This window comes from Bufo bufo, chromosome 11 (genome assembly GCF_905171765.1).
Source record: "Bufo bufo chromosome 11, aBufBuf1.1, whole genome shotgun sequence".
Taxonomy (NCBI): domain Eukaryota; kingdom Metazoa; phylum Chordata; class Amphibia; order Anura; family Bufonidae; genus Bufo; species Bufo bufo.
Genome location: NC_053399.1, coordinates 37,608,212 through 37,631,957, shown reverse-complemented (window position 1 = coordinate 37,631,957; position 23,746 = coordinate 37,608,212). Strand labels below are relative to the sequence as shown.

Below are 23,746 nucleotides of genomic sequence, written 5' to 3'. Positions count from 1 at the left end.
AATGCAGCTTTGCTGTACTTCCCTGCTGAGCAGAGGTCTGGAGTTCCACTGGATAGAGAACACAGCGCTGCCGCCATTTAAATCTCAGGATCAGTGGAGGTCCCGCTAGTGTGACCCTCACCACTCAGAATTCCTTGCCATAGTCTTGCGATATGCGTAACCCTTTAAAGTCACTCATCTGTTGTTGAGTGTTCAGCATCCATGCTGTTATTACACTAAATTTTTAAGGTGCAACTAGTTTTTAGAACTATAGTAATTAAACATTTGTCTACACTGCTTACTCTTTGTAGGATGATACCAAAATGAAGACACTTGTAAGCACCAGCACTTTATTTACCAATTCCAGTCTCAGCCTGTCCTCAGGACCTACCTCTGGGTATAACAGTGGAATGACTGCAACAATTGGTCAGGGCAGCAAGCTCAGCAGCCAGGAGGTGAGTATCTGCTGCACAGACAGACTGTGAAACTATTGTCAATATCAGACGTGATTTTTCTTGATGCGATTTTATGCATATGAGGCGTTCTATTGGTGATCAATAAATACCATTGTATCTGCTGCCCAGAGTTCTCAAATAATTGAGTGCCCCTCCTTTATACGATATTGTCAATATCAAACAACCAAATTAGTTTCTTTTTTTTCTTTACTAATAGATGAAAGAACTGATCTGATTGCTTGCTGTGGACAACCACAACGCTTTACCTGCAACTGAGGCAGATTTTACAGATCCTTAAAATAATTGTCATTTCTTATTGTCATTAGCCCAGCTTTAATTTCTTAAATTGATCTGGAAAGGTTTTGTTCTACTGCTACTTTTTGTGTGAATTATTTGTGTACTGAGGGTAGAGGAGCAGACTGCCGGAGATACTGTCTGCACACCGCTGGATGCCCATTCATTATAATGGATCCAGTGGGTTTCACTTTATAAATGCTGCACAGATAAGGCTGCCTGCAGTTGTGTTTGTCCCCAAAAAAGATTATTTATGCTGAAAATCTCTAATGGCAGGGTGGATTTGATTTAAGACAAACTGATTTAAATCACTAGTCAGTAAGGCTTGATTTAAATCATAGTTTTCTACATCAAGACTAATTCTTGCTGGTATAACTTATAATATGCAAGTAGATTAAGATTTTTAGAATCACAACTTTTCATATGTTTGATTAGGTTGATTCTGTATTCATAGGTTTGTAGAAGTTAGGATTAAGGTCTTTTTTCTCAACTCTGTTCATGTTATAACATATTTTTGCTGTGAAGAAGAGGCATGAGATCTCTGCTGAGTCAAATTCAGTTTTAAGAAATGCAAAAGTAAACCAAGCATCTGTGATAATATCTTGTAGGCAGAGAAACTGCCCAATAATCTTACAAAAACCTCTGGAAGAGCATGACATTGTGAATGGATTAATGAAATTTATTTACCAAAACATATAGTCTTATTCTACATAATTAAAAAACTAATCTTTATTTCATGATGGAATAACCTTTGGATAGTAATATATTTTCCTCAAAAAGCATTTTATATAAAAAAAAATCTGATTTAAATAAAAAAAATCCTGTTTTTTTAAATCATTGATTTTTATCCACCCTGGTGTATGGGGATCCTGTGGTGCCCAGCTATGTCAAATATGATAACCTGGCAATCTTCTCCGGAACAGACTACCAGATTTACCCGCCTCAGATATGAACCTAGCCTGACTGTTACTGGTGTTTTATGGAATAGGTGGTGTTGTGAGCATTTGGTATGGCTGATTATTAGAGTCTGAACACTTCTCACTGCCTGTTTAGCTGGGTTCACACCTGAGCGTATTCGATAAGCGCTTTTTACAGGAGTTTTTATCGGGCGTTTTTGAGGCGTATTTTGTATTTTGGAAATGCGCGTAGTACACGCGTCTGTGTGATTAACCACAGAGGCATCCAATGAAAAACTGCCACAATACGCTCCAAAGAAGCTCCTGTACTTCTTGGGGCGTTTTACAGCGCGTTCGTACGTGCTGTAAAACGCTCAGGTGAGAACCATGCCCATAGGGAAACATTGGTTTTTGCCTACGCGCTGTAAAACGCTCAGGTGTGAACCTAGCCTTTAAGATTGTATAAAGAGAAACCCGTCAATCAAGCTTGATCAGGCAGGAAGAATACTGAGGGGAGATGCTCAGCGGTTACATCTCCTTGTGCAGTTCCTCTTTTAAACAATTTTTTTTATTATTATAAAACGCTGCTGCACTTCAGAGTAAGGGCTTGTACACATCAACCTTGTCTTTTCCATATTTCTGTTCTATCTGAGGAACATAAAAAAAATATTAAATCCATGAAATGGATTTTAAATGTTTCAAGCATGAAGTTTTAAAAAAAATGCATAAAGGGTGTGCTTCTTTGTACAATCATAACTGTGAAGGAACAGGTCTTTTTTGGTGGGGATTCCCTAATGTCTCTTTCAGACTTATTCCCTTTTTCAACTGCACAGTTGGATGCATTTCACTCAGGAGCAAGGGGTGTATCTCTTCTGTGGAATCTGCCAGCACTGTACTGATGTGACGTCCTTTCCCTTATTTCTATGTTTGTTTCCTGTTTCAGAGCTCACAGAACAGATAAGGGATAAATCACACTTACACAAACGAGGCTCCTGTGATGTTCAGAAGCAGTTTTTTTTTATTAGGCTCAAGATCTCAGCTAGTTCTGACACCCCCCCATTTCCTGTGAGCCGTCTTTTGTGTCTGTTACAAGGGACAGATCTTACCTAACAGGCAGTTGACTGCAACTTAGGTGGAAGTGAGACCACTATTGGCCATTAACTTTTTTTTTTGCCGCATGCAGGCATACTTGTTAAACGAAGTGTTTTAAAAATTTGCTAATTTACACAATTTCATTTGAGAGTGGTGTAAAGTACAGTGACTCTTTAAAATTAAATGTTTTGTGTTTCCCGTGGTCAGGGCAACATGAACCGCCTGATGGGTTCTCTTTAAAAAGAATAAAATTTTTCTTTAATAGACATTGCTAAGAAGTTTGGATCCAGCTCTGGGCTCTGGAAGAGGTCGCTCGGCGGTGAGGAATTATGACCTTTTCACGACTACCAGTATTTCAGTTCCAGGTATGTATGTCATCGGATCCTTCTGTCAATGCGAGCCCTTCATTTTAGGGGGACAAATCTCAGTTGGTGGGCAGAATTCTATCTAGTCTGCCAACTTATGCTAGGCGTACTGAAATGTTGATTATCCCAGGTAATGACTCATATAGACTTGTTTGGAGCCTTCATCAGTTCTGTCAGGTTTGACAGCAAGAACAGTTCAGCATGCTATGTTACTCTAACACCATAATGACACCTCAATGGACCCCTGTATCAGGAAGTGCAAACTAATCTTACCCCCTTGTAGGTCCTTTCAGGATACCTCTGGATATACAATTCAATAATCAAGAACAGACACTTAAATTTAAAATAATTTTATAGTAAACAACTTTAATAGTGTACAGAAACAGGCAAGTTATAATAGAAGAAAATGTTATAGGCCCCAAATAATCATAAAGTGTAACAATACTAATTAAAATCAAACTACATAATACATAACGTACATGGCTGTAAAAAGTTAGTAATAAACTGATGTTACTTAGCCAAGAAAAACGTAGACACTGATGATAAACTGTTAGTGATTTTACGGTCCACATATCCTTCAGCTTACTTTGCCAGAAAAGGAGTCTTGTGCCCGTCTTGGGCTTTTCTGATTCTAGCAGCTGCAGGAGGAAATGGTCCTAAGGCACACAGTCAGTTGGACAATAGGAGAGACACATCCAGTGTTGGATGGTGGGCCTTTTTATACAGATATCCACAATGTCTTACTAGTGAGGTATGCTTAGAGAACGGCACATATATCATTAGCTTTTCCAGACCCTGCTTTTCTGGGAATCTGAGAGATTCCCATCATTGTTGCATCTTGTTAGATCGAATACTACCTGCCTCCGATGCATTATTTCATAATTATTGTATGTAGATATGTCATTCCTACTCTTTGTGGAAATATGACCCCTGCCCATTAATATAACAGATTTTATATACTGTATATGCAGTATATATAGAGATATATTTAGGTAATGTGGAGACATGAGAACTTCTTAGTGATAAACAATCTGCTGAGAATGACTTTAAGATATATAGAGAGAGATACATGTGTGAATATAGGTATATACACACATACGTATCATTTAATATTTTTAGCTGTTCAGCACTATTTTGAAGGGGTTTTCCGACCACCAAACCAATTTTGGTCATGTATCTGACAGTGTTTAGCTTTATGACAACTCATTCTCCACCCAGCCTGTCCCAGCACCAAAGGTCCCAGCGAACCGGAAGTGTGATGTCCCATTCATGGTCACGTGCACTGGTGCAGCCATTTACTGACCTCAGCTGCCACATGCTGCTTTAAGTTACATCACAGCTGAGGCCATTAAATCTCTGCACGTGACTCTTCCAATCCACAGGGGACCGGAAACAGTGGGGACAGGACCCTTTGTTCTGGAACTGAGAACAGCTGAAAGGGCAAGTGACTTAACATTTTGGGGCCCGTCACTAAAACCAGTTTGGGGTATTGGACAACCACCTTAAGTCAATGGGGTGTATTTGAATAATGGATAGAATGGACCCAACACAGACACAGCTTCTGTTATGGACAGAAGTAACTATGCATATGTAAACTAAACCTTAGGCCCATCCACATTTACGTAAGAGTATTATTACATGGCGGATTGTGACAGTGTCAAATTTGGCCATGTATACTGCAGGTAGGGCTGCAACGATTAATTGACGTTATCGATAATATTCGATAACGGGATTCGTTGTCAACGAATCCCGTTATCGAATAATCGGCCGATTCGTTGTTATGCGGGAGGTCGGGCGCTATGCCTGCGGGTCCTTGACCTTTAGATCACTGCATCTTTATTACCTTACAATGAAGCTCCAGTAACAGGCAGAGCGGGCGGCGGCGTAACGTCACTTACTCTAGGAGGCTAACACCCTAATCCCAAAACTGCATAAAGAGGTCTGTGTGTGTAAAGTGCTGAGTGACATTCTGACAATGTGCCAAGGGGCCAAATAGGATTTATATATTCCGTAATTTAGATTTTATTTGTACGTTTAAAAACTGCAAAAATTGTCTTAGCTACCAGAGATGCAAAATGTTCAAACACCCCTGAAAGACAAAAACCCAAGAGTAGCCCAAGTGCCCTGTCGCTTTCCTAGTGTTTCTAACACTAGTAGCTGTAATAAGACAACCCCTTTAGGAATAGTATTTAAAGTTAACAGATAAGCGGAACTGTAATTTATTTTGTCATTGCAGTGAACAGGAATAATAAGACCTTTCACTGACAAAGTAGATATAAGTAATATAATATATGAGAGAGCAATAGATTGTCGGAGGGAACCTCAAACCTGTGGTGCACAAGCCCTATTCAGATTGTTGTGAAATTCAGTGTAAAATGATTACCTATATCTAAACTGTTTGTTATATTTGTGTTTAGACCCCCATAGGACAAGCTCATCCACTGCAGAATCACTACCTGGAAAATCTATCCCCTGCTCTCCGCAGCGCAATTCTCTCCTCCAGTCTACGGCAGTTGCTTACCAGGAGCTCGCCACTCGGGTTCAGGCCAGTGCTATGGCAGAGGTAAGCTCTGTGTGTATAGCCCCTTTTTTACCACAGCAAAACATTCATAAAATGCAACGTATGTAATTAGGCTGAGTGAAAACAGTGTCCTGTGACAGTATTAATCATACAGGGGTTAGTTCTTTAGGGTACATAGAATATTTTCTACAAAACAAATGCAAGGATTATGTCACACTATGTAAAAACAGGATTCAATATCCTAGTGGGAAAACCACCACCCCACCTAAAGAAAAGCCAGCAAATGAACCCCATTGTTATTTACTGGAGCTAATCTGCAGAAAAAATGAATGTGCTGTGGATTTTTATATCTGCAGCACATTCCTTCTTCACATGGATTTTTTTATTTTATTTTTTTGAAGCATGTTCGGCTACTTTCACATCTGCATTTTTTCCGGCAGAGGATATCAAAACCTGAATTAGGCTAGTTCACAGTAGCGTTAATATTTTCCGGTATTGAGATCCATCATAGGGATGCGGAGCAAGACAGATCCGTCATGACCCACAATGCAAGTCAATGGGGAAGGAGCCGTTTTCTCTGACACAATAGAAAACAGATCTGTCCCCCATTGACTTTCAGTGGAGTTCACGAGGGATCCATCTTGGTTATGTTAAAGATAATACAACAGGATCCATTCATAACGGATGCAGATGGTTGTATTATCGGTAACTGAAGCGTTTTTTTTGCTGAACCATGCCGGATCAAGCAAAAATGCTAGTGTGAAAGTAGCCTTAGGCTAGTTTCACATTAGCGGCAGCCTTCTCCGGGAGGCTCTTCCGGCGGGTGAACAGCCTGCCGGATCCGTGCTACCACTAATGCACCGTGCCGCTGGAAGTCCACTCCAGCCCCATTCACTATAATAGGGGCGGACCAGAGGTCCGGCCACATCACGGCAAACATGCCGAGAGCTGGCTGGAATAAAACTACGACATGTTGTAGTTTTATTCCGGCCTCTCTCTGCATGTTTGCCGTGCTGGGGCTGGACCTATGGCGGCACGCGTGCACTAGCGGCAGCACGGTTCCGGCCGGCTGTTGACCTGCCAGAACAGCCTGTCAGAGAAGGCTGCCGCTAATGTGAAAGTAGCCTTAGTCAATGGTGCCTGAGCCATTTTTTTTTTTTTTCTGTAACAAAAAAAAACTGATCAGGCGCCCATTGGCTTAGGCTATTTTCACACTAGCGTTTTCAATTCCGCTATTGAGATCAGTCATAGGGGACAGATCAATAGGGACAAAACTAAACTGAATGAAATGCACTAAAATGCATTCCATTTGGTTGCGCTCCTTTCGCGGACAGAATAACGCTGCAAGCAGCGTTTTTCTGTCCACGATGTGGTGCGGAGTAAGACAATAGAAAACGGATCCGTCCCCCATTGACTTTCAATGGTGTTCATGACGGATCCGTCTTGACTATGTAAGACATAATACAACCGGATCCGTTCATGACGGATGCATGCGGTTTTATTATTGTAACGGAAGCGTTTTTGCAGATCCATAACGGATCTGCAAAAAACGCTAGTGTGAAAGTAGCCTTAGGGCTCGTTCACACGAACGTGTGCTGCCCGTCGCCGTATTGCGGACCCGCAATACACGGGCACCGTTCCTTGGCCATTCCGCATCACTTATGCGGACCCATTCATTTCAATGGGTCCGCAAATCCAGAGGTGTGGAACAGAACACTACGGAGTGCTTTCTGGGCTTCCATTCCTCCGCACCACAAAAATATAGAACATGAACTTTTTACGGAATAGAAGGATCGCGGACCCATTAAAGTGAATGGGTCTGCGATCCCCATGCGCCTGCCCCAAGGACGGTGCCCGTGCATTGCGAACCGCAATTTGCAGTCCACAGCACGGGCTTCACACGTTCGTGTGAACAAGCCCTTACAATGATTTTCAAGCCTGATCAGGTTTGTTCAGTTTTGATTTAATACAACCGGATTCGGCCAAACTGAGCCATCAGGATGTATTAAATAGAACGGATCCTTTTAATTCAGGTTTGGAGATCCTCTGTCGGATCTCAAAACCTGAAGTAAAAACGCAGAAGTGAAAGTAGCCTAAGGGTACTTTCACACTAGCGTTTTTCTTTTCCGGCGCTGAGTTCCGTCCTAGGGGCTCAAATCCGGAAAAGAACTGATCAGTTTTATCCCCATGCATTCTGAATGGAGAGTCAGTCCTTCAGGATGCATCAGGATGTCTCCAGTTCAGTCTTTTTGACTAATCAGGCTTTTCAGAAAAACGTAGCATGCAGTATTTTTACCTCCGGCCAAAAAGCCTGAACACTTTGACTGAACGCCGGATCAGGCCTTTTTCTCATTGACTTGCATTAACGCCGGATCCGGCGCCGTGTGTTCAGTCAAAACGGATCCGGCTTTTGCATGTTAAACCCGAAAAATGTGAAAAAAAAGTTAAAGTCCATAAATGGCGGATCCGTTTTTTCCAATGCATTTTTTCATTGTGATCAAAATCCTGATCAGGTCTCAAATGTAATCCGTTTTCACACGTTTTTCCGGATCCGGCGGGCAGTTCCGGTGTCGGAATTGAACGCCGGATTAAAACAACGCTAGTGTGAAAGTAGCCTAATACGGGTCCATTGCTGTCAGCATGTTAGCTGTTAATCTGGCTAAAACCTGCTCACCTAGCTGACCACATCCACTTTCCCAAAGTGGTGGGGGCAGCATATAATTACAAAAACTTTCAAAAATGGCATGCATCAAAATGTGACACTTTTTAACCATGAATTTCCCTCTCCAATGTTGTAACTTGCAGTTTTTTTCTTCTTCCAGGTAATGACTGCTTGTTCCTATGATGTAAAGAAGCTATACAATCACCAGGCAGCAGCTGGATGGATGTAAGCTTCAGTACATTTATTTTTATATATATATTTTACTGTGTAGAAGATACCGGTGCTGCCCTTGTGTAATGGAATCACCATAGTCTTGTTTCTGTTCCAGATACCAAAGCACTGAGAAAGATGTACTGGTGTACTATAAAGCCTTCTCATCCCCAACAAAGCATGGATTTATTGGAGCTGGAGTCATTAAGAGGCCGATTCATGATGTGTGGTGCATGGTGAAAGACATTAGTGCTAGGCGATTGTATGACCAATCGATTCTTACAGCCTGTGTACATGAGAGAATGGGCAGTAACATTCAGTTGGGTGAGTAGTGTTGTGCATTTCTGTTTCCACCCATCATTAGGAAACATGAGTTTACATTGTGACTTCAGGTCAATTCCTATTCATTTAATTTCTTATGGGACTTAAAGGGGTTCTCCAGGCATTTCAACTAATTATCATTCAGTGCTAACCTGCAGAGGGAAGTTCTTTTACATAGTACTTACCTTGCCTCACTACCCTGATGTCTCCGCTGCACTCGCGCACACTGCGGGCTCTTCCGTCTGGGTCCCAACCAGATGTGCTATGTAGTCAATGCACCCGAACAGGAAAAGAAGTGGCCACATCTGGTCGGGACCTACACCAGTGCAGCGGAGCGAGAGAGGGTAAGTATTATGTAAAAGAACTTCCCTCCACAGGTTAGCACCGTATGATAATTAGATGAAATGCCCAGAGAACCCTTTTAAAGATTGATCACTACCAGATTTTGGTGGGTCCAACTCCCAGCATCCCCACCTCTGTAGTGGTAAAAGTAATAAAAGCTCAGTCTCATTCATTTGCATATGGATAACCTACCCTGTAAGGCACTAATGACATATTTGCCCTGGAACTAGCAATGTGTTAAAATGGTTATGAAGCTAAATAATTTCCTGCATATGTAAGGTAACCAATCCAGTTTTCTTTGTTGATTTATATGTTCTGCTGAATTAACCCCTTAAAGAACCTGTGATTTTCCATTTTCGTTAAGGCAGATCACAGCCATTAGCCCCGGGTGTTTGCTGTTTAAAACAGCAGAAACCTGGCAGCTATGGCACCTGTGTGCTCTGAAGCAAGCACCATCTTTAAAGACCCGACATGTATGATGGATGTCAGTAAAGGGTTGAAGGATACCTACTGTGGAGCTTTTTAGTTTAAGGCAGGCATGCTCAACCTGCGGCCCTCCGGCTGTTGCAAAACTACAACTCCCAGCATGCCTGAACAGTGTACAGCAGGGAATTGTGGGAGTTGTAGTTTTACAACAGCTGGAGAGCCGCAGTTTGCCCATCCCTGGCCTAGGCCATGTAACATCATGTTCACCAGTCACATGGCCTAGGCGCATTGACATGGATGGGGCTGAGCAGCCATACCAAGCACAGCAATACATTGTACTGTGCCTGGTGACCTGAGAGAAGAGACAGGCGCTACTGCGAACGCCGATGCCTTGTCAAACAGCTGATCATGGGGGTCCCAGGCGTCGCACACCAACCGATCAGATACTGATGACCAATACTCTTGCTATGTCTGTTTTAGTAAATAATGGTTTTCCACATAAAAAAATGACAATTCTAGAGTATTTCCTTTTAAGATTCTATGTTCCTCAGATTATACCTGCTAGAAGTTTAGGAATAAATGTACAACTGTGTCGTATATTTTAGAGGTATCACTATCCATTCAGTGCTGCCAGTATCAGACTGTGCAGGGACACATCTCCAACTTCTAATGATAGAGGAATGGCTCAACAGTGTTATATGAAAAAATGTCCCCAGAATTGTTATTGCATGGGGAATGTAATTATTTACTTCAATAGACAAACATGTCACTACCAGCTGTGACATGCAAACCTGTGATGGAATTGTTACATGTGGCAGCAGCCTATACAAAACAAGTTCACTTTAATAAATTACATGTAATAGAGGTATTCCTACTAACATGAAGATACGTGTTTTCTCTTCTAGTGCATGTGATGACTGACACGTCACTTTGCTATCTGAAACAACCCAGGGATTTCTGCTGTTTGGCTGTGGAGTACAAGCAGGTGAGCATATAGATCTTGCTTCATGTTATTTCTGTTACATTCAGATCTTAAGATTTTATTCTGGAGAAGGCTTTTTTTTTTTTTTATGTTTTAATCACAACCTATCTCATCTAACCAAAGTCTGCTAAAGGAGTTTTCTTCCGGGCTCCACATATTGATGACATCCTCAGGGTCACATTTCCCCCTCACTGGAGTTCACGTGATGTGTGGCTGGGCAGCAGATACAAAACAACTGATTTATATAAATTATTAATATTTCCCAATAATACCTCAACACAGCCACCACTAAGGTTTGTTTCAGTAACTCACATTCTTACGGGAAGCTTTCAGTTACTCCCTATCTCTATATAATACCATGATACGTTACCATTTTATCCTGAGGATAGGTTATCGATACCTGGAGACCAGAAAACCTCTTTAACCTCCTAACATTCACATTAAAATTGGAAAAACCCTTCCAAAATATCACTGTAAGGCCTCATGCACACGACCGTTGTTTTATTCCGTGTCCGTTGTTCCGTTTTTCGTGATTTTCTGCGGACCTATTGACTTTCAATGGGTCCGTTGAAAACTCGGCTAATGCACTGTTTGTCATCCGTGTCCGTGATCCGTGGTTCCAATCCGTCAAAAAAATATAACCTGTCCTATTTTTTTCACGGAAAACGGTTCGCGGACCCATTCAAGTCAATGGGACCGTGAAAAAACGCGGAGGCACACAAGATTGTCATCCGTGTCCGTTTTTTTCCTATCATTTGCATGGCAAACTTAACTTAGACTTTTTTTTACTTTCCTTCATGTCTGGTGATCCTCCAAAAATCAAGGAAGACACACGGAAACAAAAAACGGAAACGGATCACTGAACAACGGAACCCCGTTTTGCGGAACGGAACACAACAACGGTCGTGTGCATGAGGCCTTATTCTAGATTTTTAATATGTGTCTGCAGTAAATCTTGTTGGTGTTCAACTTAGGGGACATAATTGCATTTTTAACCCCTTAGTGACAATTCATTTTAGCCATAAGAACCAATAACATTTTTCCCCCTTCGTGTTCCAGCAGTCATAACTTTAAAAAAAAAAAAATTTCTTCTAAATTCTTTTTTTACTTTGCAGAATTAGGGTACTTTCACACTTGCGTTGTTGGATTCTGGCAGGCAGTTCCATCACCAGAACTGCCTGCCGGATCCGGCAATCTGTATGCAAACGGATACCATTTGAAGACTGATCCGGATCGGTCTCACAAATGCATTGCAATACCGGATCCGTCTCGCTGGTTGTCATCCGGAAAAACTGATTTTAATGGTATTTATCTTTTTCACATTTTTAAAGGTCTGCGCATGCGCAGACCGCAAAACCGGATCTGTTTTTCCGGAACACTTGGAGCCGGCGTTAATGCATTTCAATGGAAAACAATGCCGGATCCGGCATTCCAGCAAGTGTTCCGGAATTTTGGACAGAGAAAATACCGCAGCATGCTGCGGTATTTTCTCCGTCCAAAAACCGTACAGTGACTGAACTAAAGACATCCTGGACGGATTGCTCTCCATTCAGAATGCATTAGGATAAAACTGATCAGTTTTTTTCCGGTATTGAGCCCCTAGGACAGAACTCAATGCCGGAAAAGTTTAACACAAGTGTGAAAGTACCCTTAAAGGGAACCTGTCATGTGGATATTTGATTATAATCTAACTAATTATATACAATCATTAACTACTAAAAAGTACCTTAGATGTATTCACTTACTGGTGTGACAGATGGTTTTCTCATAATATACACACAAAGATGCCGCATGCTAATGAGCTGATTTGAGTCCGGCGTGATGTCATTGAGTCCAGCGTATATTTAATTCAGAGCTATAGCCACTCCCCTGCCCACCTGCTGCTGATTCATATGGAAACAAACTGTCATTCAGCAGCAGGTAGGCGGGGAGAGTCAGGAGCTCATGAATATTCATGACTCATCATTATGAGCTGGAGCTTTTCAATACAAGATGTTGGCAGATTGACTGGGTCAATTAAAGAAAGTGACCCAGCATTGTGCTAAGAGAATCAATCACTTATTTATGTTGCCCTTAGTTAGGACACCATAAAACTGGTGACAGGTTCCCTTTATAGGTTTTTAGAAACTATTTTGTGGTGTATATATAGTGTATTAACCACTTCCCATCTCGGCCATTTGCCCCCTTCCTGACCAGGCCTAATTTTGCAAAACTGACATATCTCACTTTATGTGGTAATAACTTTGGAACGCCTTTACTTATCCACGTCATTCAGAGATTGTTTTCTCGTGACACATTGTACTTCATGATAGTCATAAATTTGAGTCAATATATTTCACCTTTATATATGAAAAAATCCCAAATTTACCAAAAATTCTGAAAAATTCGCAATTTTCTAAATTTAAATTTCTCTGCTTTTAAAACAGAAAGTGATACCTCATAAAATATTTATTACTTAACATTCCCCATATGTCTACTTTATGTTGGCATCATTTTGGAAATGTTATTTTATTTTTTTAGGACGTTAGAAGGCTTAGAAAAAGTTTAGAAGCAATTCTTAAAATTTTTAAGAAAATTCCCAAAACCCACTTTTTAAGGACCAGTCCAGGTCTGAAGTCACTTTGTGGGGCCTACATAGTGGATACCCCCCATAAATGACCCCATTGTAGAAACTACACCCATCAAGTTACTTAAAACCGATTTTACTAACTTTGTTAACCCTTTAGGCGTTCCACAAGTATTAAAGGAAAATGGAGATCAAATTTTTAAATTTCACTTTTTTGGCAGATTTTCCATTTTAATCCAATTTTTTCTTTAACACATCGATGGTTAACAGCCAAACAAAACTCAATATTTATTACCCAGATTCTGCGGTTTACAGAAATACCCCACATATGGTCATAAACTGCTGTATGGGCACACGGCAGGGCGCAGAAGAAAAGGAACTCCACATGGTTTTTAGATGCCATGTCCCATTTGAAGCCCCCCTGATGCACCCTTACAGTAGAAACTCCCAAGAAGTGACCCCATTTTGGAAACTAGGGGATAAGGTGCCAGTTTTATTGGTACTATTTTTGGGTACATAAGATTTTTTGATCATTCATTATAACACTTTATGGGGCAAGGTGACCAAAAATTGGTTGTTTTAGCACAGTTTTTATTTATTTATTTTTACAGCGTTCACCTGAGGGGTTTGGTCAAGTGACCTTTTTATAGAGCAGATTGTTACGGACGTGGCGATACCTAATACGTATACTTTTTCTTATTTATTAAAGTTTTACACAATAATAGCATTTTTGAAACAAAAAAATTATGTTTTAATGTGTCCATGTTCTGAGAGCTATATTTTTTTTATTTTTATAGAGCTGGTTTTTACTGGTGCAGCAATACCTAATATGTATACATTTTTTTTATTTATTTCACTTTAACACAATAATAGCATTTTTGAAACAAGAAAAAAGATGTTTTAGTGTCTCCATGTTCTAAGAGCTATATTTTTTTTATTTTTTGAGAGATTTTCTTATGATGGGGCAAATTTTTTGCGGGATGAGGTGACTGTTTTATTGGTACCATTTTGTGGGACATACGCTTTTTGATCACTTGGTGTTGCACTTTTTGTGATGTAAGGTGACAAAAATAGCTTTTTGGACAGTTATTATTATTTTTTTTATGCTGTTTATTGGACTGGGTCGATTATGTGATATATTTATAGAGCCGACCGTCATGGACGCGGCAATACCAAATATGTCTCTTATTTTTTCTATTTTTAAATATTTTTTTTTTAATCCTTACTTGTGGAATTTTTTATTTTTTTTTACATGTGAAACCTTTTTTTTATAAATTTTTTTTAACACTTTACTTTTCTTTTTTTTTCTTTTACACTTTTCGTCCCCCATAAGGTCATACAAGACCTCTGGGGGACATTTACTTCACTTTTTTTTTTTTTTCACTGTTGATTTCTCCTGTAACTGGGGCTGACAGAGTAGCCCCAGTTACAGGAGAAATGCACCCCCCAGAGAGGCTGTACAGCACAATACAGCGCTGTACAGCCTCAGTGCAGGGCTGATCGAGGTCTCTGAAAGACCTCACACAGCTCCTGCACTCTCCGGCCCCGGCGATCACGTGACCGCCGGGCCGGAACAGGAAGCGCATAGCTCGGCGAGCGCGGTCTATGCAGCGATCCAGAAGGCAGGGACACCTGGGCACTGTCCCTGCCTTCTCTCTGGGTTGCCCTGCTGTCACTGACAGCGGGCAACCCGATCAGCAGCTGTACGATTAGCGTGCAGCTGCAGTTTCTGAACGGACGTTCTGGAACGTCCATTCAGAAATAGAGAACCAACTTTTTTTTTACTTTCCTCCTAAACATAAAATAACAGCAATTTGAACATTATTTTGTGGAATTTATTTTTATTGTGGTATATAATATAATTTTATTACATGGATCAGTACAATCAAGATAATTACAAACTTTTATATATTTTTATTTATATTTTCTTCCCTCCTTCAGCCTGTCAGCTCCCCAACTGCCCCCCCCTCCAGACTAAGGCCTCATACACACGACCGTTGTGTGCATCCGCGGCTGTTCCGTTTTTTTTTCGCGGACCCATTCACTTTCAATGGGTCCGTGGAAAAATCGGAAAATGCACCGTTTTGCATCCGTGATCCGTGTTTCCTGTCCTGTTTTTTTGACGGACAACGGTTCACGGACCCATTCAAGTCAATGGGTCCGTGAAAAAACACGGATGCACACAAGATTGCCATCCCCGTCCGTCATCCTTGTCCGTAGGCTACTTTCACACAGACTGATCTGCTGATCCGTCTGCATAAAAGCTTTTTAGATCTGATTTTTCACTTCGTGAAAACTCAGATCCGACAGTATATTCTAACACAGAGGCGTTCCCATGGTGATGGGGACGCTTCAGGTTAGAATATACTAAAAGAACTGTGTACATGACTGTGCTGCCAGGCAGCAGGGGGCAGACCCCCCCCCCCCCCCCCCCTGTATTTAACTCATTGGTGGCCAGTGCGGCCGGCCCCCCCCTCTCTCCCTTGTATTTAACTAGGGATGTCCCGATACCATTTTTTTAGGACTGAGTACGAGTACCGATACTTTTTTTTAAGTACTCACCGATACCAATTACCGATACTAATTTTAACAATAAAATACACACACATGTATTTTCTGACCACTGACCAACCAAAAGGCCCAAAAACAGAACTATAACATTCCAAGGAGACATTATACTGTATGGGGGCCACAAAGAGACGTTATACTGTATGGGGGCAGCCACAAGGAGACGTTATACTGTATGGGGGGCAGCCACAAGGAGACGTTATACTGTATGGGGGGCAGCCACAAGGAGACGTTATACTGTATGGGGGGCAGCCACGAGGAGACGTTAGACTGTATGGGGGCAGCCACAAGGAGACGTTATACTGTATGGGGGAAGCCACAAGGAGACGTTATACTGTATGGGGCAGCCCCAAGGAGACGTTACACTGTATGGGGCAGCCACAAGGAGACGTTATACTGTATGGGGGCAGCTATAAGGAGACGTTATACTGTATGGGGCAGCCACAAGGAGATGTTATACTGTATGGGGCAACCACAAGGAGACATTACACTGTATGGGGGCCACAAGGAGATGTTATACTGTATGGGGCAGCCACAAGGAGAGGTTATACTGTATGGGGCAGCCACAAGGAGAGGTTATACTGTATGGGGGCAGCCACAAGGAGACGTTATACTGTATGGGGGCAGCCACTATTATACTGTATGGGGGCCACAAGGAGACGTTACACTGTATGGGGCGGCCACAAGGAGACGTTATACTGCATGGGGCGGCCACAAGGAGACGTTATACTGTATGGGGCGGCCACAAGGAGAGGTTATACTGTATGGGGGGCAGCCACAAGGAGACGTTACACTGTATGGGGCGGCCACAAGGAGACGTTACACTGTATGGGGGCGGCCACAAGGAGACGTTACACTGTATGGGGCGGCCACAAGGAGACGTTAGACTGTATGGGGCGGCCACAAGGAGACATTATACGGTATGGGGCCAGCCACAAGGAGACGTTACACTGTATGGGGCAGCCACAAGGGGACGTTATACTGTATGGGGCAGCCACAAGGAGACGTTACACTGTATGGGGCGGCCACAAGGAGACGTTACACTGTATGGGGCGGCCACAAGGAGACATTATACGGTATGGGGCCAGCCACAAGGAGACTTTACACTGTATGGGGCGGCCACAAGGAGACGCTACTGTAAGGAGTCAGGAAAACAATTTTTGAAGCCCCCCTCCTCAGTATAATAGTCTTGTGGCCATCATACAGTAATGTATATTTCATCTTGCCCTAATGCCTGCTTTTAGAGATCAATGTGCAGCTTGCAGGCAGGAAGGGAAGGACCAGGGCCATAGAAGACAGACACTATCACCTTTAGGCTCCATTCACACGTCCGTTTTTTCTTTCCTGATCTGTTCCGTTTTTTCAGGAACAGATCAGGACCAGATCTGGACCCATTCATTTTCAATGGGTCCTGAAAAAAATCAGACATTGAGCTGTCCGTTTTTTTCCAGGACCCATTGAAAATGAATGGGTCCAGATCTGTTCAGCAAAAAACGGAACAGATCAGGAAAGAAAAAACGGACGTGTGAATGGAGCCTTAGAGGGACTCGCTCCTGGCAAACACAGCTCTGCTGCAGTGAATGCAGTGGAGCAGACTGATGTAATTACAATGTATAGTTATTGCAGGGACTCAGAGAATCGTCTGAGAGTTTATTAGTTAAAAGAATCTAATGAGTCAGAGACGGTCACCGAGTCCCTGCCAGACTTCCTGCTCTGCTACATGCACCCTGTACACACCCAGCTCCACTACATGCTATGCTAATAATGCCCCCCCCCTTCCCCCGGACGGACTTACAGGGAGCGCAGAGCAGGAAGCCTGGCAGGGACTCGATGACACGGTCTGTGACTCATTGGATTCTTTTAACTAATAAACTGTCAGACGATTCTCTGAGTCCCTGCACTACGCTCCCTGTGCTGTGAGTCTCTGATTGGTTGGAGGGCGGGGAGGGGCGGGGCGGTGCGGAGCTAGCTTCCACTGTCGGCTCCTATTACACAGTGCCTGCTGCTGCCCTCTGAAGCTGTTAGGGCTCTTTCACACTTGCGTTCTTGTCTTCCGGCATAGAGTTCCGTCGTCGGGGCTCTATGCCGGTAGAATCCTGATCAGGATTATCCTAATGCATTCTGAATGGAGAGAAATCCGTTCAGGATGTCTTCAGTTCCGGAACGGAACGTTTTTTGGCCGGAGAAAATACCGCAGTATGCTGCGCTTTTTGCTCCGGCCAAAAATCCGGAACACTTGCCGCAAGGCCGGATCCGGAATTAATGCCCATTGAAAGGCATTGATCCGGATCCGGCCTTAAGCTAAACGTCGTTTCGGTGCATTGCCGGAGCCGACATTTAGCTTTTTCTGAATGGTTACCATGGCTGCCAAGACGCTAAAGTCCTGGCAGCCATGGTAAAGTGTAGCGGGGAGCGGGGGAGCAGCATACTTACCGTCCGTGCGGCTCCCCAGGCGCTCCAGAGTGACGTCAGGGCGCCCCAAGCGCATGGATCATGTGATCGCATGGATCACGTCATCCATGCGCATGGGGCGCTCTGACGTCATTCTGGAGCGCCCCGGGAGCCGTACGGACAGTAAGTATACCGCTCCCCGCTCCTACTATGGCAACCAGGACTTTAATAGCGTCCTGGGTGCCATAGTAACACTGAAAGCATTTGGAAGACGGTTCCGTCTTCAAATGCTTTCAGTACACTTGCGTTTTTCCGGATCCGGAGTGTAATTCCGGCAAGTGGAGTACACGCCGGATCCGGACAACGCAAGTGTGAAAGAGCCCTTAGCTGTGCGAGATGCAGGGGCTGCGGACTGACACAGACACATAGAAGCGGCGCACAGGTATCGGCAGTGGTATCGGGGACATTTGCACGAGTACATGTACTCGTGCAAATGCCCGGTATCGGTACCGATACTGGTATCGGGACATCCCTATATTTAACACATTGGTGGCCAGTGCGGCCCGCCCCCCCTCCCTCCCTTGTATTTAACACATTGGTGGCCAGTGCGGCCGCCCCCCCTCTCCCCCTAATTAAAATGACCGACCCCCCATCATTGGTGGCAGCGGAAAGTTCCGATCGGAGTCCCAGTTTAACCGCTACTGCAGTCCTGGCTGCCATGGTTACTTAGCAATTTTAGAAGCATTATACTTACCTGCGATGTCTGTGACCGGCCGGGCGCTCCTCCTACTGGTAAGTGACAGGTCTGTGCTATAAGCAATGCGCCGCACAGACCTTTCACTTGCCAGTAGGAGGAGCGCCCGGCCGGTCACAGACATCGCAGGTAAGTATAATGCTTCTAAAATTGCTAAGTAACCATGGCAGCCATGGTAACCGATCAGTGCCCCAGCGATTAAACTGGGACTCCGATCGGAACTCTCCGCTGCCACCAATGATGGGGGGTCGGTCATTTTAATTAGGGAAGGGGGGGGGGGGGGGGGGCGGCCGCACTGGCCATCAATGTGTTAAATACAAGGGAGGGAGGCCGGCCGCACTGGCCACCAATGAGTTAAATACAGGGGAGGGGGGGCCGCACTGGCCACCAATGAGTTAAATACAGGAGGGGGGGGGGGGGGGGCAGTCATGTACACAGTACATTTAGTATATTCTAACCTGAAGCGTCCCCATCACCATGGGAACGCCTCTGTGTTAGAATATACTGTCGGATCTGAGTTTCACGATCTAACTCAAATCCGATGGTATATTCTAACATAGAGGTGTTCCCATGGTGATGGGGACGCTTCAAGTTAAAATATACCATCGGATTGGAGAAAACTCAGATCCGATGGTATAAAAGGGACTCCTGACTTTACATTGAAAGTCAATGGGGACGGATCCGTTTGACGTTGACACAATATGGTGCAATTGCAAACGGATCCGTCCCCCATTGACTTGCATTGTAAGTCAGGACGGATCCGTTTGGCTCCGCACGGCCAGGCGGACACCAAAACGACTTTTTCCTTCATGTCCGTGGATCCTCCAAAAATCAAGGAAGACCCACGGAAGAAAAAACGGTCATGGAACAACAGAAATCCGTTTTGCGGACCGAAAAAAAAACCTGTTGTGTGCATGAGGCCTAAATGGAAGGGCTGCTTTAGCTGGGTAGGTAGCAGCTAGAGAAATGGTCTTTGTATTGTTTGAAAGCATCTTTAGCTTTCAAACAATACCAGAATGACAGCAATATCTTCACTACATGGGAAGATATCACTGTTGGAAATTGGGATGCAGTGAATGTAGCTTAAAGTAAAAGCAGCAGGTTCTACTGCATTTATTCCCGACTCGATTTCTAACAAATATCTTCTGCTTCTATTGTGCTAATTCTGTCATTTTGGTCCTTGAAAGCCTGGAATGCCAGCTTCCAAACAAGACCATGCGCATGGCTCTAGCTGCTACCAATCAGGAAATTTGAGCAGCTTAAGCAGCCCCCCCCCTTTTCCCTTTCTGCCGGAGTGGAGCTTTTATCACAGCCTGAGCTGAGCTCGGGCAAAACAGTTAGGTGGTTAATGCAGATCTGTCACCTAATTTTGGATACAGTGGATTGCTTTAATACAAGGGGATCACTCCCTTGACCCTTTCAGCAGTGACTGACGGGCTGCTGTATCTACAGGGCAGCTAGCCGGTCCTCTGGAAGGTGATAATGGCTTGTTATAACATTTAAAATGTAACCTGGTACCGGCAAGAACAACTCCTGAACTGACTTATGACTGGTTTACACATACCGATTGCCGGCAATGAATGTTCCTATGAACACTCGTTTCTGACAATCTGCCTGCCTACGATAAACAAGCGAAACTATCATATGGGCAGGCAAGTAAACTATCATTTATTGGCAGCAGATCATGCTTTCTAAACAGCACGCTGCTGCCCAAATGCAATGCAGCTGTATGAGGACAAACAATGGCAGTAGCAATCACTTGTTCTCCTACAGTGGAGGTACATGCAGCACTTTACCCCCACTGAATGAGCAGCCCCTTCCTTCCCGATAATCGGCTGCTATTCTGGCCGTGTAAACCCACTATTGCTGTTTTCACCTCTTATCTCAGGTATCATAGGTAAATGGTTTGGAGAGGTGGATCTCATCATTGGTAGTGCATCATAATAATGTGTTCCCTGTTCACAGGAGAAGTGTTACAGCTTGTGCTTCCAATCTGTTTATAATGAATCTATGCCACGTCCTAATAAAGACACTGTACGAGGAGAGCTGCTGCCTAGCGCATGGATCCTCCAGCCAGATACCATCAATGGAGAAGCCATCACAAGAGTCATTTACATGGTACAGGTAAGAATGATAACCATCATTGTCATGTTAAGGGGATAAAAATTGAATTTTAGACTGGTAATCCTGAACTATAAAGAGAATCTGTCACATCCTTTTAGCTGCCCTAAGGTGCTAAAGTAATGCTGCTTCTGAGATTTTACTTTAGTGTCAGATTAGTGGGGTCTGACTACCAGCACCCCCATGGTCAGTTTTGCTGAAGCAGCCATGGGGCTCTATTTACGGTACACAGCTCTGTAAAAAAAAAAATTGTGTGGCTTTGTATGGCATTGCAGCTAGTCCAATTCACTTGAACGTGACCTGTTTTACCTGCACAGTGGCACTCTTGGCAATCTGAATGGAGCCAAACTGCAGCTCTCTTGAAGGTCAGTGCTACTATGCAAGGAAACACCAGTGCTGTGGTATCTTGAGTCTCAATATTAGGGCTCGTGCACACGACTGTTGGATGTTTTACGGCCAGCAAAACATGGCTACTGGCTCCATGCATTTTACGGAACGGATCGGCCGGCTCTTTATAGAACAGTCCTATCCTTGTCTGTAATGCAGACAATAGGACTTTTCTTCTTTTTTTTTTTGTGTAACAGCCATGTGGACATACAGACATGGAATACACACAGTTATTTGGAGTTTTTTTGTGGCTCTATTGAAGTGAATGGTTCTGCATATGGGCCACCAAAAAAACAAAAAGACATGGGGAAAAAAAACATGTTCGTGTGCATGAGCCCTTAGTGGGGAGTCTTAAGAGATTGAATATTTACTGATCTAAAAATCACTTTATTAGGTACTAATAGCCCTTTAACGCCTCCAACAGTCATATTTAAATAGATCAGCTGGGGTCCAACTGCCAGTAGCCTAGCGATCAGCTGTATGAAGAGAACTTAGCTAGGAAAAAAACCCTGCAATTTTAACTTTATTTTGTGGGATTTATTTTCATGGTGTTAAGATCACACCCAGCTGAAGGGGCAGATTGTCAGCTTTCAAACAAGACCCATCTGTATATAGGAAGCATGATATAGGAATTGGTAAAGCAGCCCCCCCGGGGGGGGCTGCTTTACCCATTCCTATATCATGCTTCCTATATACAGATGGGTCTTGTTTGAAAGCTGACAATCTGCGCTTTACAATAAAAACTGTCTCTGTAGCATTCGCTGCTCCAGGTAGGAAGATATGGCCTTTAGAATTCGAGTCAGGAGTGAAAGTAGCTGAAACTTGCTTTCAGTCGATATTACTCCCAAACCAATTTCTAGAAGCTATATCTCCTGATGTAGAGGAGATAATACTGTCATCCTGGTTTTAAAGCTCAGATTGCCAGCTTTTTTTTTTTTTTGATTTTGAAAATACTTTATTGTGAATCTTAAGCAGAAAATACAAAAAGATACATCAACCCCACAAAAGGGTACTTATTTCCATATCTTTCAGTATGAAATACAATCATATTCCAGTACCAGCAATAATGAGGAAGAGGGAGAGGGGGGGAGGGAGAAAAATAAAAGAACGGAAGAGAAGGTATTGGGAAGGGGGGAGGGGAACCTACTTCTCTGTATCACTTGATACAAATACAACTACAGATTGCCAGCTTTTCAAACAAGACTAGGCCCAATGATTAAATTAGCGCTCACCCATCTGCCCAAGCTCTGCCCAGGCTAAACTCTTATGTCCTTTTCTTAAAGCCTGGAAGCAGCAGGAAAAACTGCACATATCTGTGGCGCTATCAGTTATAGTCTGTAGTGATTTACAGAACCAGCTAAGGCCTGTATTAGACCTTTAGATCAGCATTTCGATTATCAGGAAGGAAGTGTTCCTTCCTGACAATTGCCTGCTCATCAGTGAAGACTTACATGTAACGATCTCATCCACCGCATGGAGAGGAATGATCGCTAATGCCATTGCTCTTGCCCATACAGACGTATTATTTGCCGGCAGGTGATTACACAGCATGATCTGCTGCTGGCAAACAATGAATTTTTAGCCTGCTTAAAAATTGTGATTGCCTGATGAACAAACATTTGCTTGTTTATCGAGTAATTGGCGGATCATCGCTAACTAGCGTTCCTACGAGCCCTGGTTAACAATGATCTACATATCTTCAGGTCTAATACAGCCCTAAATGCTGGATCATGTTATCTATCTTTTTTTTAAATAGAAAAGTCTTGATTATTTGATGTTTTGTTTTTTTCCAGGTTGACCTTGGAGCACCAGCTATTCCTTCAAGGCTACTTAGTGTGATTAGCAAACGTCAGCCTCTAGTGATTGCAAACCTGGCCAGCTTTCTCTCTAGGTAATCTGGAGGAAATGACTAAGGCCCCTTGCAGACGAGCGTGTCCGGATGCGTTGCGTCTGTGATGAGAGAAAATCGTGCGAGTAGGTACACAATTGCAGTCAGTTTTGACTGCGATTGTGTTCCGATGTTCAGTTTTTATCGCGCGGGTGCAATGCATTTTGCACGCGCATGATAAAAAACTGTCTGTGGTACCCAGACCCGAACCCGGAAATCTTGACTGAAGTTTGGGTTTGGGTTAGGTGTTCTGTATATTTTATTATTTTCCCTTATAACATGGTTATAAGGGAAAATAATAGCATTCTTAATACAGAATGTTTACTAAAATGTGGCTTTAGAGGTTAAAAAAAAAAGAGCTCATCTTTCTTCTTCTTTCAGGACCTTCAAAAGGACCTTTGATGACGTAATCGTGCTCACCATGCGTCAAAGGTCCTTTTGTAGGTCCTGAAAGAAGAAGAAAAAAAGATGATGCCGGCTGCGCGAACAACAGGATGAAGTGAGTTAATTATTTCTTTTTTTAACC

At 43.1% G+C, this 23,746-nt stretch overlaps 1 protein-coding gene across 1 annotated transcript in view; it reads left to right on the top strand.

The window, feature by feature from the left end:
- The window catches only part of STARD9 (StAR related lipid transfer domain containing 9), a 172,040-nt gene extending 148,675 nt beyond the window's left edge, over positions 1-23,365 (top strand). The window contains exons 26-33 of the mRNA XM_040410985.1: positions 291-434; positions 2,982-3,081; positions 5,499-5,644; positions 8,425-8,489; positions 8,593-8,798; positions 10,469-10,548; positions 20,790-20,948; positions 23,126-23,365. Coding sequence (XP_040266919.1) covers positions 291-434; positions 2,982-3,081; positions 5,499-5,644; positions 8,425-8,489; positions 8,593-8,798; positions 10,469-10,548; positions 20,790-20,948; positions 23,126-23,227 — 1,002 coding nt within the window. The 3' untranslated portion in view covers positions 23,228-23,365. The remainder of the gene's footprint in view (positions 1-290; positions 435-2,981; positions 3,082-5,498; positions 5,645-8,424; positions 8,490-8,592; positions 8,799-10,468; positions 10,549-20,789; positions 20,949-23,125) is intronic.
- The last annotated feature ends 381 nt before the right edge of the window (positions 23,366-23,746 follow it).